Below are 18,002 nucleotides of genomic sequence, written 5' to 3'. Positions count from 1 at the left end.
CAGAATTTTTGTAGGAGGGTAGAGGGAGGGTTACAAATTCCCAGCTATTTTCTTTTTGTTTTCTTTTCTGGCAAAACTTAGTTTCTTTTATAAAAAGTCATGTTTTCTCTCGTTTAGCTCATGTGGGGGACATCCTTGCACATTATTGTTCAGATTCATTCTTTTCTTAGCAATTAAGCTAGCTGTATCATGTATCTCTATCCTTGCTAGTTCCAATGTGAAATATAAAAATAATAAAAATCTTCCCATAAATGTGAACATTAAAAATATCCAAACAAGCTGGGTGCGGTGGCTCACGCCTGTAATCCCAGCACTTTGGGAGGCCGAAGCAGGTGGATCACGAGGTCAGGAGATCGAGACCATCCTGGCTAACACGGTGAAACCCCGTCTCTATTAAAAATACAAAAAATTAGCCGGGCATGGTGGCAGGCACCTGTAGTCCCAGCTACTCGGGAGGTTGAGGCAGGAGAATGGCATGAACCCAGGAGGCGGAGCTTGCAGTGAGCCGAGATCGCGCCACTGCACTCTAGCCTGGGCAACAGAGCGAGACTCCTTCTAAAAAAAAAAAAAAAAATCCAAACAAAAGAATACCAACTGCAGTAGAATTTTTCTTTGCTTTTATGGTAAAATATTTATTCTAGGTTAGTACTGTTCTTGCTCAAAATTGAAAGCACTAACAAAAATTGATTACCAGGGTATACAAAATGCTTAAATATTTGTATGATGTATGGTTGCCAGTTATATTCAGATTCATCAGCTTTTAGATGTGCAATTTCATGTGAATTCAGTAAGATAAATAGTAATAAGATGTATTCCAGAACAGTCAGCTATTTATAGCTGAGGTGTGACTGGCCACAATACACTAAGTTTATACAGGACTGTGTCCTGCAACACAGAATCCTTGTCCCATTTGGGTATGTAACATTAGCCAACCTCGTCATCGAGTACTGTCAAGTTATAAATTACTGTTGCTCTGCCAGGGGGAAAGGTGATATTTCCTTTAACTGGACTCAAATCTTCATCAGGGGGATTTGGGCCACCCTCTACCTGCAAAGAAACACAAAATGCCATCAATAAATGCAAAATACTTCACAAGATTGAGAAAGCATCATTGTGATGTCAGCTGACAAAAATCTGAAGTTTAAAGATGTTCTGCAAGAATTACACTAACCCATACATCATTCTGCCCTTCAAATTAATAGGTCCTATAACGTAATTATAGATATTGACTATAACTGCATTAAACTACGTGGTTTCTACGAGCTGCTTTTTCTCAACCATTATGTTAAACCTGAGGGGGAAAAAAAAACTCTATAAATATTTCTTCTTGGAAGAAAGGGTATTCAAGATTAGTAAATTCCCTCAAGTAATACCAGTATTTTCCACTTCACAAGCTGGATGTGAAGATGTGAAGAATAAATAAAATCATTCATTTAAAAAAGCATTTGTTGAGTACTCTATGCTGCATCTCTTTTAGGTACTAAAGATTTAGCAGTGAACACAGCAAATTCCCCTCCATATAGTCCTGACATTTAAAGGAAGGGAATAAATGATAAATAAATGAATGGGTATGTGTTAGATGATAATAAGTATCATAGAGAAAAAATTAAGAATAGCATGAGAGAGATCGAGTGCCAGGGAGGGGTGCTATACGTATGCAGTAATAATCAATATAAAGCACTTACAACAGTATATGGCAATATTAAGCACTCCAAAAATGTTACTTATAATTATTTAAACAAAAAACAGGCTACAAACCTGATAAAATAACTTTAGACATCCATAGATAAGTTGAAAACACTCTACTCTGGATGATTTATCCTTTCTACAGCCAATTATTTTCTAATTTTTCCAATATTTATCAGAAAAATTTTCAAAAATTTATGTCTAAATGCATATTCCTAAGTACCTGAAAAACTGTGTAATGCTTCCAGTGTAGAACTTGCAAGACTATTGCATATTTAGTCAGTGTTTACTGTGTTTTTCATGCATTATTGTCTTCTGCTATTCTATGTTCTGTGTAGTTAACATAACTACCATATGATGTGGACACCCACAAGCATGAACAGAACTCTTCTATGCTACCATAGAATTGTGTTAAATAAATATGCTTCCATTTTATTGATATTACAATTAATAATTAGGAAAGAAACTGGTATCTGAAATTGCTAACACTCTAATGTTTGAAAATAGTATATAATCATGTTGTGGATCCTAAAAACACAAAAATTAGTTGAAGATTTAAATGTGTATCTCATACAACAGCAATGTGGTGACACAATGATTGGCACATGGTCAGTAAGCAATCAAATAAAATGATTAGAGCTAGCCCCTGAAAAATACACCTCACCTACAGCTTATCATATTCATGCCACATCCTGTAACATTTATGGATTCCCATGGTGGAGTACAATGGCTATAAACACCATCTATTCGGTGTACTGAAAAAAAATGGGGGGCAGGGGGAAGGCATGGTGGGTCATGACTGTAATCCCAGATCTTTGGGAGGCTGAAGAGGGAGGATCATTTGTGCTCAGGAGTTCAAAACCAGCCTGGGCAACATAATGCGACTTCATCTCTACAAAAAACATTAAAACTTAGCTGGGCATGGTGATGCACACCTGTACTCCCAGCTATTCAGAAGGCTTATACAGGAGGACTGCATGAGCCCAGGAGGTTGAGGCTGCAGTGAGCCATGATAGTGCCACTGTACTCCAGCCTGGGCATTAGAGTAAGATCCTGTCTCAAAAAAAATAAAATAAAATAAAACAGAGAAAGACAACATATTAAATAATTTTATGTAAACCTAAGTAATCCATGGGTATTTTAAAATTTCCTATCTTTGAAAACATTTATCATAAAAGTTCCATGAATTTTATAGAATTAACATTATTATTCTATCCTATGATTTATTTTTCCCACATATCTAAAATGTTACTTGTATTTCATGTAAGCATTGTATACACAAGCAGCAAGGAAAACATTTTCATGTTAATCATGAAATGTATCAGATCAGAAAAGTATTCATCTTTATTTTAATTGTATTGTGTCATGTTTATTATACAAGGAACTTTGATTTTCAAAATTGCAGCCATCTGGTATGAACCCCAGTGTTCGCATTTAAAGTGATTTCAGGGCCAGGTGCAGTGGCTCACACCTGTAACCCCAGCACTTTGGGAGGCCAAGGCGGGCGGATCACCTGAGGCCAGGAGTTCAAGACCAGCCTGGCCAACATGGTGACACCCTGTCTCTACTAAAAATACAAAAATTAGCCAGGCATGGTGGCACATGCCTGCAATCCTAGCTACTGGGGACTCTGAGGCAGGAGAATCACTTGAACCTGGGAGGCAGAGGTTGCATTGAGCTGAGATCGCACCACTGCACTCCAGCTTGGGCAACAGAGCAAGACTGTCTCAAAAAAATAAATAAATAAATAAATAAATAAATAAATAAATAAATAAATAAAATAAAATGACTTCAGAGTAAACTTACCTCAAAAGTCACCATGACCATTCCATAGGTTCCCTTTTCCCTGATGAGAGTAAGAGGTATAGACTCATTTCTGCCCTTGGGCTCACTCACTGTGATTGAGGGAAGCTATTGAGGAGAGCAAGCACAGATGATCAGGAGCTGAGCAATCAGAGGTATGAGGCGGTAAAAACTATTACCTCAGAAACGCTCAATTTCCACAGACACATCAATCCACACTGTACGATAAGAATGTGATATTTCCTAGCATCAGTGAACTATAGCTTTAAAATGCTGAAAAAGTTAAAAAGAATAGTGTAAAGGGAACATAAAAACTAGTCAGGCAAAAGATGTGGTTTCTTGTCCTGGTTCTACCATCAACCAGCTGTTCTGCTGAGGAATTTAAAGGTTTTTTAGTTGAACGGTGACAAACTCAAATGCTCACAGGGGCCCAGGAGGTCACAAACATTAATTAAGCCTCCAGACCAAGGCAGCAGGTCACTGGGACCACCACTTGGCCTTGTCCACAACCACTCTTTCTCCACATCAGCCAGCTTGTCAGTGAAAAGCAGACACTGCTAATAACTTTCAGGACAGGATCTCTGCAGGAGGTGAAAGCAAAGACTTCAAAAGAAATATGCTGGTTCAGCTGGTGGAAACTCAGGGTAGAAGAGGAGGAACACGGACACAGCCAAGTACACACAGGCTACAGAAGCAGCTGCCAGCTCTCAGGGTGACAGCAAAACTCAGTAGCCCCATCCATACCTGGGGTTAGCAATGTCTGTCTTGAAGGGTTGTGATGAGGTTTCAATGCGATAGTTCACATCAAGTGCTTATCCTAGTACCTGACATATACTGAGGGCTCAGTAAATGTTGCTATTATTATCATCATCATCAATGTCATCTTCACTATCAACATAATCATCCTCAGGGCTGGAAAGCAAAGCCAGCCTATTGAGCACCACTGTGAGCTCAATGGTTATTTAGTTTAATTTTAAGGATGTCAGAGGCTGCCTGGCAGCACTGAGACCCCCACTAGTCAGGGACCTAGGACCCATGACAGAAACTAGGATTCATTCCCAGAGGCTAAGATGTATAATGTCAACAACAACAAAAGAAACCTTTAAACAAATCAGTATGAGGTCGGAGGTGATACACAGGGAGTAAGTGTAGCAGGAAAGCCACATGGAGAGAAATTAAGCAATTAAGGGAGCCTGCTTCATCATTAACAATTCCTTATCATTCAATTCCTTATCATTCAAATAAAAGAGATGGTTGATTAATTAACTTAATGTCTGTAAATGACAGTATAATGGAGGTTACCGAATTTCTACTAAACTGAGGTTGGCCAAATACCCTTTTTAACAAAGATACTGCACTATAAAGATCATATTTACTTATAGCCCACTTCTTTCAAAGATAAGTTAAGGTACCAAGAAAATGACATACAATACAACCAATTGTAGTAGCAATCTAAAAATAAATGAAAAGCTGGGAAGTATTGCAACGTGTTTTATTAATTATAATTAGTAATGTGATTCAAGGAGACTCCGAGTCAGGAATGTTACTGGAGTCTAAAATTTAGTGACCAGATTCAGTTGTATTGGAGATAAACTTGGTTTTAGGAGCTGGAAACAATTTATCTCAAGAAGGGCCCTATTTTGTGTATTTGTTTCTAAAGATAAAACTCTCTGATCACAGGATTGGCCAGAGCCACAGGAATTCAGTTAAGGAACAGAAAATACACTATTGAGCAAAGGTGAGTGAAATGAAAGGAAGTTTCAATCTTCAGAAAATATTAATTAATGGGAAAACCTAAGAGTTGGGATGACTACAGAATTTTGAAGAGATGTAATACCTGCTATTCAATTTAAGTTCATAGTAAGTTTTTTGAAAGTAACTGGCTAGCCATACGTAGAAAGCTGAAACTGAATCCCTTCCTTACACCTTATACAAAAATTAGTTCAAGATAGATTAAAGACTTACCTGTTAGACCTAAAACCATAAAAACCCTAGAAGAAAACCTAGGCAATACCATTCAGGACATAGGCATTGGCAAGGACTTCATGCCTAAAACACCAAAAGCAATGGCAACAAAAGCCAAAATTGACAAATGGGATCTAATTAAACTAAAGAGCTTCTGCACAGCAAAAGAAACTACCATCAGAGTGAACAGGCAACCTACAGAATGGGAGAAAAGTTTTGAAATCTACTCATCTGACAAAGGGCTAATATCCAGAATCTACAATGAACTCAAACAAATTTACAAGAAAAAAAACCCCCATCAAAAAGTGGGCAAAGGATATGAACAGACACTTCTCAGAAGAAGACATTTATGCAGCCAAAAAACACATGAAGAAATGCTCATCATCACTGGCCATCAGAGAAATGCAAATCAAAACCACAATGAGACACCATCTCACACCAGTTAGAATGGCGATCATTAAAAAGTCAAGAAACAACAGGTGCTGGAGAGGATGTGGAGAAACAGGAACACTTTTACACTGTTGGTGGGACTGTAAACTAGTTCAACCATTGTGGAAGTCAGTGTGGCGATTCCTCAGAGATCTAGAACTAGAAATATCATTTGACCCAGCCATCCCATTACTGGGTATATACCCAAAGGATTATAAATCATGCTGCTATAAAGACACATGCACACGTATTTTTATTGCGGCACTATTCACAATAGCAAAGACTTGGAACCAACCCAAATGTCCAACAATGATAGACTGGATTAAGAAAATGTGGCACATATACACCATGGAATACTATGCAGCCATAAAAAATGATGAGTTCATGTCCTTTGCAGGGACATGGATGAAGCTGGAAACCATCATTCTCAGCAAACTATCACAAGGACAAAAAACCAAACACCGGATGTTCTCACTCATAGGTGGGAATTGAACAATGAGAACACATGGACACAGGAAGGGGAACATCACACACCGGCGTCTGTTGTGGGGTAGGGGGAGGGGGGAGGGATAGCATTAGGAGATATACCTAATGCTAAATGACGAGTTAATGGGTGCAGCACACCAACATGGCATATGTATACATATGTAACAAACCTGCACGTTGTGCACATGTACCCTAAAACTTAAAGTATAATAATTTAAAAAAAAAGAAAAGTATTCTTTCAATATGCTTTCTCATCTCCCATTAACTCCAAACTTTCAGAAGAGTCTGACAAACAAACAACACTTTCTTTAGGTGACATTTGGGGAAATCAGGAAAAGGCAATGGGTGGTATATCTGAGTTAAAGACAGAAGAGGTAACAAAGGAGTCAGGTGGAACAATCAGCAGAAAGAGATTAGGACAAAAGATGACCACGATCATACAAGCGTCCTCAATTCACAAACATCTTAGGTAGAACAAATGAATGGTCTACAGAATGTGAAACAGGGACAAAGTTAAGGCAAATTTTATTTAAATATCAAAACACAGCATGATACTAGCTAACATCATGAAAACTAATTTTTAAAATTTAATAAACTATTATCTAGCAACCACAAGTATCATCAAATTGTGTCCATACCATATTAAATGAAATAATTCCAAATGCATTGTCATTTGATAATATTGTCACAGTAACAGTCCTTGGCCATCCAAGCTTCACATTTGCTGAAGGTTTCTAAAATAAAATCCCAAAAATAAAATAATGAATTAAAAATAAAATAATAAGTTAAAAATTTATTTTTGTAGAATGTCAAGTAGTTACTCAGAATATAATAAAAATACATATGTAATCTTAATGCACAGATTAAGTAAACATTCCAATTACATCAATATGGTTAAGAAGTTCCAAATGAAAAATTTTCAAAAAAGTTTTGAAAACCATTAGTCACTGACTCTTAATAATATATGATAGTATAATTATAAATAATCACTGGCTAATAATACTATATTATAAATTAGTTATAATTACTATGTTATCACTAATATAACAGAATTAAGTACACAGTACAAAATTCTATTCAATGTAATTTTTCCTATGCTATTGAAGGTACTGGAACTTTAGAATTAGTTATTCTATGAATCACAGAACCAAACTGAAGATAAAACATTAAAACTGTTTATAAAATGGAGAGTTTTCTGTAACATTTGTACTGATATTCAACAGCAGCACAAAAGTATATTTTTTAAAGAATGATTTAAAAGAGCAAAACATAACTGTTTCAAGTGTAATTTTCACAAACATTTTAATGGTAGTGACACAGTTATTCAAAAAAAAAATTCTTAATGCTCTTTAGAAAAAACAACCAGAATGGTGTTAGCGAGTCATTGCCTCAACCTAATAAACCAAGCCATAAAGTTCAATTAAACCTAAGGCTATTCAGGTTTTTTTCCCAGCAGTACTCTGAATTTAAGTCACAGGGACCTCCCATTTCCATGCCCGCTTTTTGTATTCTTGTCCTTTGAACTCAGAAGTCACAGTCATTCTTTGTACATTTGGTAGCAGGGGAGGAATAAAAGAAAAAAAGGCCAAAGGGAAGGCAAAGTTTTCTGGAGCAACTGTCATGGCAATTCCCGAGTAAGCTGAATGGATCCAAAAACTACCTGCAGAGTTTCTGAACAAGATCAAGGAATAACCAGATTGTGGAAGCGCTGAAGAGGTTGTCAGTTCTGGATTCTATGAATACCACCACCAGTTATCTGAATTGGCTCATCTCTAGATAGATAGATTGTTAAGCACTAAAAGATTTTTATAAGTTTTATAAGTCCTCCTTATAATTTTTATAAGGAGGAAACACGGACTTACCTGTAATGTTAAGTGAAAAATAAAAGTTTCGTCAGGCTCTGGTAAGTCATCATCACATACTGCTATGTACACTGTTCTGTTTGTTTCTCCAGCAGGTATAAAAGCCGCAGCATATGTGTCAAAAAAGTCACCAGTGTCCTCTCCATACAGCTATCAAATGCAAAATATAGATCATTCTTATTTAACACAGTATTAGGACAAGTAAAACTGATGTTAATTACAGCAATCAAGAGAAAAAGCATAAATCAAGTGACATTTATGTTTATAGATAGGGTGTACAAAAACAAAAATCATAAATATTTAACAACTGAAAAAACTTATCTTCAGAAATAAACAAATGATTCCAGGCCAGGCGCAGTGGCTAACTACTGTAATCCCAGCACTTTGGGAGGCCGACACGGATGGATCACGAGGTCAGGAGTTCGAGACCAGCCTGGCCAATATGGTGAAACCTCATCTCTAATAAAAATACAAAAATTAGCTGGGCGTGGTGGTGTGTGTCTGTAGTCCCAGCTACTCGGGAGGCTGAGGCAGGAGAATTGCTTGAACCCAGGAGGCGGAGGTTGCAGTGAGCCAAGATCGCACCACTACACTCCAGCCTGGACGACAGTGCAAGACTCTGCCTCAAAAAAAAAAAAAAAGGAAAAAAGAAATGATTCTAAACAAAATCATTTGTTCATGCTGTGAAACGAAAACAAATATTACACAGAAAAAGAATTATATAGGAAAGCAATTATGTGAATTTTTTTCTCTGCTCTTGATTTATCTGGAGTAGACAACAGCAAACCTAACAATAAGACAAATTATAGCTAAAATTCTCAAAAAAATGTTGTATATATGCACAGCTACACAACAGAATATTATTCAGCCATCAAAAAGAATGAAATCCTTTTATTTGTAGAAACATGGATGTAACAGGAAGTCATTATGTTAAGTGAAATAAGCCAGGTGCTGAAAGATAGATATCTCATGTTCTCATCCACATGTTCTCATCCAGCTAGAGAATGTGGACCTGATGGAGGTAGAGAGTAGAATGGTGGTTACCAGAGGCTGAGAAGGGAAGAGGTTAATGAAGAGAAGTTGGTTAAGGAGTACAAAAACAGAAGGAATGGGTTCCAGTATTCGATAGTACAGTAGGGAAATTATAGTTAACATTAATTTATTGTATATATCAAAATAGCTAGAAGAGAGGAATTATAATGCTTCCAACACAAAGAAAAGATTAATGTTTGAAGTGAGGGATAGTCCCCTAATTTGATCATTGGGGATCATTGGGGATATTCCCCAATTCCCCTAATTTGATCATTACACATTGTATACAAATATTAAAATATCACATATACCCCCAAAATATGTACAACTATTATATATCAACAAAAAAGAGAAAAGGAAAAGAAAGAGATGTATGTGGCCTGCCAAAAACTGTGTCAGGAAAATCAATTATTTCCCTATCAGTTTCAAAGAAACTGCTCTTTCCCAAACTCAACCTAAAGTTGTACTTATATTCTCCCACATCTCCAATAAAGATCTAATTATTTTAGCATTTCAAATGTTTTAGTCATCATAAACTTTTCCTTAACTTTTTAGGATCTTATTCTGTGGAATCAGCATTACTGGTAAGATTCTCAGTATTATTAGTAAGATTCTGCATGAGCTTGTGCAGATCAAAATGAGATCTCTTTCACGAAAGAGCTCAAAATGAGTAATTAAGCTACTAGAAAAAATATTTGATTTAGTACCAATAAAAATCATGTATAGGGAAATTTTAGCCAATTTCCAGTTCTCATACATAACAATAAATTAAGTTTTAAATACTTGAGAAATCCAAGTAAGTTGTGAAGGGTGTTGGAAAATATACCTTACTATAGAAAATGACACAAGCTTTAAGAAAGAATTATCAAGAGCCACTGAAACAAACAGAAAAGCACAATAATTCAGCCTATGAAAATCATTTAACAATTTGAAATAGGTAAAAATCAAAATATACGTAAACAGTTTCACCAGAATCACATTCGTAACAGTAAAAATTAGAAGCAACCACAATGAAAAGGAAGAATGATCAGGAAGTAATTACAACACCATTAAGAAAAGTTGTGAAAATGATAAAGGAACCTGAAAAAATTGTTAGGATTCAATCAAAATTTTATGAAAAAGATTATCTAATATAATGTGTACTCTAAAAATAATTTCTATATATAGATATATGTCACAAATAACTAAAATTATAGCATTGGATTCGTTCATAGGTCATTTTTCTTCATCTTCTCTTTTTATAATATTTCATAATGTGATAATTAAGCCTATTTCTTAAGATTTTATTTTTGCAAACAAAAAGTATAAGTACTTTGAGACTCAAATATAGCAATACTCTTAGTGGTCACATGACATAACTTTCTGCTTAAAAACAGACACATACTCATGCACACACAATCCACCCAGTAACTAAATTGTGTGCAAGATAGATCAATAGTTTAACAAATTCTACCCAACATTTACTTAAGTTAATATACTTAATTTTTCCCACTAAAAGAGCTCTTGGACATAACTAAAGTTTTTTTTTACTATTGTCGTTTTTCTACTTTTAAATATTCCATATGTTTTCTCTACACCACCTTACAATAGATAGTATATCTGAGCAGAGATAGCTACAATCCAAATTACCCAAAATGAAAAGTTCTTGTTCTAAAATAAATATATGAACACTACAAAATGATCAGTCTATATCTTTAAAAATAATACTGTTAAATGTACATGATTATGTTGGAGCACTCTATAAACCTGTAAGAGATAAAAATGGAATAGCATTATCTGCAAATCATCCATCATTTATCATAATGAAACTGCCCAAAATCTCAAACAGAAAAAAAAAATCCTTGCCATTAAAACTAAGAAATGTCATATCTATTTCAGTAAAAATAGAGCTATAATAATTTCTTACCGATACAATTGCAGTAACATTTGCTGGCTCTCCTATCCTTTCAATGATAAGACGAATAACTGTTGTACTTGTTTCATTAACAACAAATTCAGTTTGTCCAGTAAATCTTATTTCTGTTTCTCCAAACACAAATAGGATGAGTAAAGCTGAAAGAAGATTTACTAATAAAGATGCAGAGGGCATCCCTAAAACAAAAAGAAAAAATATTATTCACAAACTATATCTAATCTATTCTCATTAGATTGTATTGTCTATAGATATAAACACAGTATGAAGAGTTAGCAAACAACTAAGACATAAATACATCAACTATTAAGCCATCAAACTCAAATATGTGATGACAGAAGTTAAAAAAACACGATTCTATTCTTATGGTTCTCTTTCTACTATTCAGAAGTACTTTTTGCTTTTTAGCTTCTATACCAAGATAATAGTTGTAAGTTAAACTTACTTATTAAATTTAGTTCATGTAAAAAATTTATTGACATCCACATTTTAAGAAAAACCTAAGCAGCAACATGGAAATTTAATTAAAGCCCATATTTACACAAATAAAACTACGAAATACCAGCCAAAACTGAAACAGTTGAAGCCAAATTTTTAGCAATAAATTGATTTCTTGGTTGGTGTCTACCTTTTCCTTAAACTTGTCTTCTTTGAGAATTTTTTAAATTCTTAGTTATTGCAAAGAAATTCTAATCCTTTCAAAGAAGGGATAAATTTCCAGGACTTAAATTTCTTTCATTTTACTAGCTAAAATACTAAGACCACGTCTAAGAAAATGTCCACGTTGCTTTAAAATAAGCAAATTTGCCAAAGTATATATTTCCTTTTTTTCCATGACATCTACTTTCTTTTTTTTTTTTTTTTTACTATGATATGTGTGTTTATGAGTCATCAATATTGTTCCTACTTTCAGCACTCTGGGATTCAAGTGCTTTCCAAAGCACAACAGTGCAGTGGTCTCCTGAAAGTGCTGCTGTTTTGTAATGTAGATATACCTCTAAAAATGTGAACAATTTCCCTCACGGATCATTAAGATTCCCGTGGATCTATGTGATCAGTCACACGAACATAAAAAGTTCATGTGTTTTAAAGGAGAGCTGCATTACATACTCTATGAGCCAAAATGCTTCCTATTAATCTTTACCTTGGCCAAGAAGTAATACAATTTTCTTGTATGTGGTGTTTCCACTTGGCTACACATGGCTTTATACTTAGACACGCCAAATACATGAGTTCCTGATATATTTTAGGATTTAAGTGCAATGTTCTCCGTTAAGTATATACAGACAATGCAGTCTGAGACTGCTCAATGATGTCTCACACACTTCTGACTCTAAAATCCAGACAGGGATGACGAGTTCAAATGGAGTCCAGGAAAGGGATATAAGCTAACAGGGACAGAGATGCTGAAGGATTGGGACTTCCTTTGTACCTGTCCCTTCTCTCCAGGCAAACCTGCCAGAAGACCAATGAAATCTGAAGAAGAGTTTTCCTTGACCAGCTGCAAACTCTTCCCTGTCTTCCAACCCAGGAATGTTCATGGAAAGAAAGGAAACGAAAAAGATGAGAGAAATGGAAGGGAAAAAGCAAAGCATGTGTGAGACAGGAAAGGGAGAGCAGTTCTGAGCTAAACCAAAGCCAACTGAAGGTCTTTTATGGAATTCTAAAGCCAGAATGATTTCACATCCCACTTAGGACAAATAGTGGGAAGGAAATGAACAAGGTACAATGAAGAGAGCACAAAATGGAAGAGGGAGAAGGTAGTAACCTAGGCTTTGGATGTGAAAGAAAAAGATCAACTACAGTCTACTGTGATTTTGAAAGAAAAATCTAAAGTCCTTGAACAGGAGACGTGACAGAACCATGAACTGAGAGAAATAAGACATCTGAAGTGCACTGTGAGACAGAGTGAAAGTGAAATTACAGCATGAGTAGAGGGAATCATGAACAAGTAAGAACAGTTCTCAAAATCTGTCCTGCATAAGGATCACCTCAGGCATTTGTTAAAATGCTAATTCTCACTCTCAAAAATTCTGATTCAGTAAGTCTAGAGTGAGGCCCAGGAATATGCATTTAACAAGTAGCCCCATTAATTCTGATGCAACTCATCCTTGGTATAATTCACTTTGAGAATTACTGTCCTAGAGTGTGAGGAATCGTGTTAGAAGTGTGTCTTGGAGTGAACATACAAAAGGCCACATTTGTAGTTATGAGTTAACCACTGAACTTTTCAATGCTATATGTGCGAACTTCCTCATATGTTTTTTCATATTCTGATACTGCATTTTAAGATTTTGTGCATTCGGAAGAAAAACTGTAATGACTTTTACAGAGTGATCATAACAGCAAATGTTTATATAGCACTGTTTTAAGGTACTTTATATACATTAACACATTTAATCCTTACAATATCTCTATGAAGAAGGTGAGCATAGCATTAGTACCATTTTATAGCTGAGAAAACTAAAGCAGAGATGGGTTAGTCAACATATGCAATATTATTCAGTTAAGTGGCTGTAGGCTTTGGAGGCTAACTCCAAACTCTCTACCCAATAACCACACTGTACTGCCATTTACATTTTATTTCAACAAATCACACATCACCACCTTGAATAATATGATAGATCATTTATGCTACGTTTCCAAGCATTCAGATATTTTAAGCTCATGCACAATAACCAAAACTCTCATAAGATTGCATAATTATGAATCTCCTAAAAGTTTCACTTTATTACTCTAATAAACATTACATTTATTTAAATGACACTACAGCTCTCTTGACTACTTTAAATATTTAACAGCATCTTTTTATGTCAGGACCAATGAGCTCAAATGCTGCATTCTTACAGTTTCCCAGGCAATTAGAGCTCCAAGATCCTGTGTTTAAGTCAGTAAATTCATTTTAAATTGGTCCACATCAGTGAGTTTTGAGATTATGCAAAATGAGCACACAGGCATGATTGGAAATGCCTCAAATTCTGTGACATCATTGATAATTGCATCTCCTTTGCTTTCATCTTTTCACACTGTATGAAAAGTTGTTCGGGCAAAGTTGGCATTCAATAGAATTTAAAGATTAAAAAAAGCTTTGAAAATGAAGTTCCCATTAGAAGACAGGCATAATTACACAAATGCTGAATAGTTTATTTTTTAGAGTAGCTAGGTACACTTTTCTCTATCACACTAACAATCTAGTCTTTGGAATTCCCTTTTTTTAAATTAAACTCAGAAGACAAGGCATTAGTAATTGACACAGCACATAAGTCTTAAATCTATTTTAGGTCATTTTTTTCTCTTACTAGATTTAACAAAATTTTTTCATGCCCCATCAGACCACTTATTTTTAAACTCCTCTATAAAATGAATTTCAAACATATGTTTTAAGATCATGATGTGCGTAATTTGTATTCTGTTGCAACTGTGAAAGAATAATTTTAGCATCACTGACATCATTCCTCTTCTCTAATGGGATGATATTCCAATATTCAAATCCTCTCATTTCCAGCTATCATCCATGTTCTTCTCCCACCTCTCACTTTTGTTTTGTATGATTCAAAAGAAATTAAAACTCTTTCTTCCACTATATCCCTTATCTCTTAATAGATCTCTTAGCATGCTAAGATGATACGTAATTTAATTTCTTGCTTATTTCCTGAATTCTACTGTGAGGTTCTGACAGAGTCCTGATAGCACACAGGCAGAAAGTCTCAAATTCTTGAATTCTAGTAATCATATTCAGTCTCTCCAACAAGTCACCTAATTTTGCTCCAAAAAAATTTCAGAATTAAAATCTGGACTATATTAGACCAGCTCTTACAATGTAAAATGGTTGTTTTCAGAAAAGCAGCTTACAGTTTAACATAACATTTGTATATTGTGTACCTGTACATCACGCAACACGCTGTGCTCATCAATCACCGAGGACACAAAGATACTTAAAATATGTTCCTTGGCTTAAACAGTCATAGGGTTGGCCATTCAGATCAAGTCAATCAAAGCCAAGAAGACAGAAGACACAATTAGGAGACTTTCCTTTAAGCATAAGAATGGAAATTCCCTCTACCACTGTATTTGGGATTGTGATAATTGGGGCAAGTTCTCCCACAGTCTGGAAATGAAACAAACACAGCCACAGAGCCAAGGGGATGAAAGGAGCCACATTTTGATAATCAAGCTTAAGCTCTTGAATCCAGCTTTATCCTAGAGTTTTCAGTTTCTGAGACAATAAATTACGTTTTGTGCTCTAGCTGGCTTGGGTTGGGTTTTCCGTCACTTTCAACATCAATATTTATCTGCCAATCTCCAGTTTGTGATACTGCAAACTCATATTAGGATAAACAAAGTGGAAAGTCCCCTCTGTCCCACTCTAACATTCAACAGTATTATTCTTCTCTAAGGATTCATGAAAGGACACCACGCTAGCTATCTTCTGTTCCCATGCAATTATTACCACCATCTGTACTCACAGTCTAATATTTTCCCCTCCACCTCAAAACTGGTAATGACTAATAAGACACTTAGACAAACTAAGGATGTCTTCAGAATAGAACACAGCAGGACAAGAGTGTACCATATTGACTCAGTGTCCTGAAAAAAGCTAAGCCCCTTCTGATTGTCACCAAGGAACCCCAATATCTTGCTTCTTTACATTAGTCTGACATTAATTTATTCCTATTGCTGTTTCCCACGATGCTCTATTGTTCCTGTTTAAAAACCTACTCCTATTTTCCCTACTTTATTTTTTACCTGGATTACGTAGCCCATAAGAGCATCAAATATTATAAAATTCATCAACAATGTGTCATTATAAGCAATAAATTCTAAATCCTGTTTATCTAGGACAGTACCTTCCTACCATCTTGACTCAAATAAATGATGGCCACCTTAGGAAATAGGTATAGCATATTCTGATTAAAAGGAAAGAGTCAAAGAGTCTTTTTTTCTATGTCTCAATAACTATGTAGAAACGGAGTAGAATAAGGAAGAGAGTAAAATAAATAAATGAGAATTAGGACCCAATGGAAGACAATGAAAGAAAATAATAATTCAATTAATTTTGCATTAATCAACTTCGATTAAAAATAAAACCTTCCCTCAATTTGAAAGTTGACTCTATCTCTTTACATTTCAGAATAAACAACTGTACAGTATCTATGAGTGATGGGACAAGGGCCTGAAAAGACAAACATTACTAGTGCAGAATTGAATGAACGCATTGACCTTATTAGCTTCATCTTTTACCTTGTCAATGCCATAGCAAGCATCTTCCCACGGTGTGACCACCAGGTAATTAATACTGAAAATATGATCCTAAAGGAACAAGGTTTTCAAGTTTAGAATTACTTGAATTCTATTACATCTACTAAGGGGCATTCTAAAACTATAGAATTACTCCTGTGGAACAAGAGAAGCTTCATCATTCCTATCATCAATTATTCAGCTTCTAAGAATTCTTAATCTGTATTTGTATTTGGCAAGCACCACCAAAAAAAAAAATGATCTTTGCCCTCTCCCAAACCAAAACAGAATTTAAATTTACAACTTTCAAAAGCAAAGTACTCTAATGTTACAAATAGAGTAAGTGCTAAACATTTTTAAAATAATAAATAAAACGAATAGTCTCTTACATAGACTGTAGTTAATGTTATTTGTCTTTATTTATTTTTATTTATTTTTAATTTATAAGAAATACATTTTATTTTATTCATCTTTAAATAACTTATATATGCATGTGGCATAATATTTAAAAGGAATAAAAAGATAAACAGTAAAAAATAAGCCTCCCTCACAGTACCCTCCACCAGCTATATGCTGCTCCTACCCACAGTCAATCCCAGTTATCAACTTCATTTATATCTCTCAAGAGATTGTTTATGTGTGTATATATATACAGAAATATATGTATTCCTACAGAAGACAGACTATAGAAATCAGCACACCTTTCCAAGATGTTAGTTAACAAAGGAATACCAGACTTCCATGTAGACTTTCCTGTTTGGAATATGTTTATTGTCTCAGATACATACCATCATCATTGTATCTCTCATCAATAAAATGCCAGTTTCCATTGACTTTCACTACACCCATCAATTCACTCTTGGGGAATAGTTGACACAATTATGGTAACTTGCACTTTCCTAGACCACATATTATCAAACCTACATCAATCAAAAGTGGTTGCCCTCTACACATGATGGGCAACAGCCATCCTGGTATCCTTGTTTCTATCATCCTGGAATGTCTTTGAATCCTTTCCTGTGTTTCATCCTCTGTTTGTTAATCCCATGTTTTCTTCTTCCTTAGTAGTTTATTTGGTTTATTCCCTTGTTTTGATGGAGAACACCCTCCAGTCACAGCCTGAGAAAGCTTATGTAAAGATAAATGTTTTAGGTCTTGTATGTTAGGCATTATCACAATATTATCCTTCCACTTAACTAAAGGTTTAACTGAGTATAGAATTGTAGGTAAAAATAATTTTCTTTCAGAATTTTGAGAGCCTCAGTCCATTGTTTTCAAACTCCTAGTGTTGCTACTAAAAAATCTAAAATTGTTTCGATTCTGAAGTGTTTGTGACCCGTTCTGATTGTTTGTGTTGTCCTCCCTTTGGAAGGTTCTTCTCATTGTAAAGTGTTCTGAAACTTCAGAATGATGTATCTTGGAATTAGTTTATTCTTGTCCATTTGGCTGAACACTCTGTTAATTCCCTTCAATGTGCCACTCATATCCTTCAAACGGACAAAGTTTCCTTTATTATTTCACAGTGATTTCTGCCCCCATTCCATTTTCACTGATCTCTCTCCTAGAACTCCTATTATTTCACACTGATA

The 18,002-nt window shown here is 35.1% G+C and overlaps 1 protein-coding gene across 7 annotated transcripts in view; it reads right to left on the bottom strand.

Annotated features, from left to right (window-relative positions):
* ADGRV1 (adhesion G protein-coupled receptor V1) overlaps positions 1-18,002 on the bottom strand; it is a 596,887-nt gene that overhangs the window by 532,302 nt on the left and 46,583 nt on the right. For all 7 annotated transcript variants that reach the window (XM_055387526.2, XM_055387529.2, XM_055387534.2 and 4 more), the window contains exons 2-6: positions 11,170-11,354; positions 8,232-8,381; positions 7,008-7,103; positions 3,493-3,597; positions 934-1,047 (exon numbers count right to left, since the gene is read on the bottom strand). In XM_055387526.2, coding sequence (XP_055243501.2) covers positions 934-1,047; positions 3,493-3,597; positions 7,008-7,103; positions 8,232-8,381; positions 11,170-11,354 — 650 coding nt within the window. The remainder of the gene's footprint in view (positions 1-933; positions 1,048-3,492; positions 3,598-7,007; positions 7,104-8,231; positions 8,382-11,169; positions 11,355-18,002) is intronic.

The sequence above is a fragment of the Gorilla gorilla genome, chromosome 4 (genome assembly GCF_029281585.2).
Source record: "Gorilla gorilla gorilla isolate KB3781 chromosome 4, NHGRI_mGorGor1-v2.1_pri, whole genome shotgun sequence".
NCBI lineage: Eukaryota > Metazoa > Chordata > Mammalia > Primates > Hominidae > Gorilla > Gorilla gorilla.
This window is presented reverse-complemented; position numbering and strand designations above follow the sequence as displayed.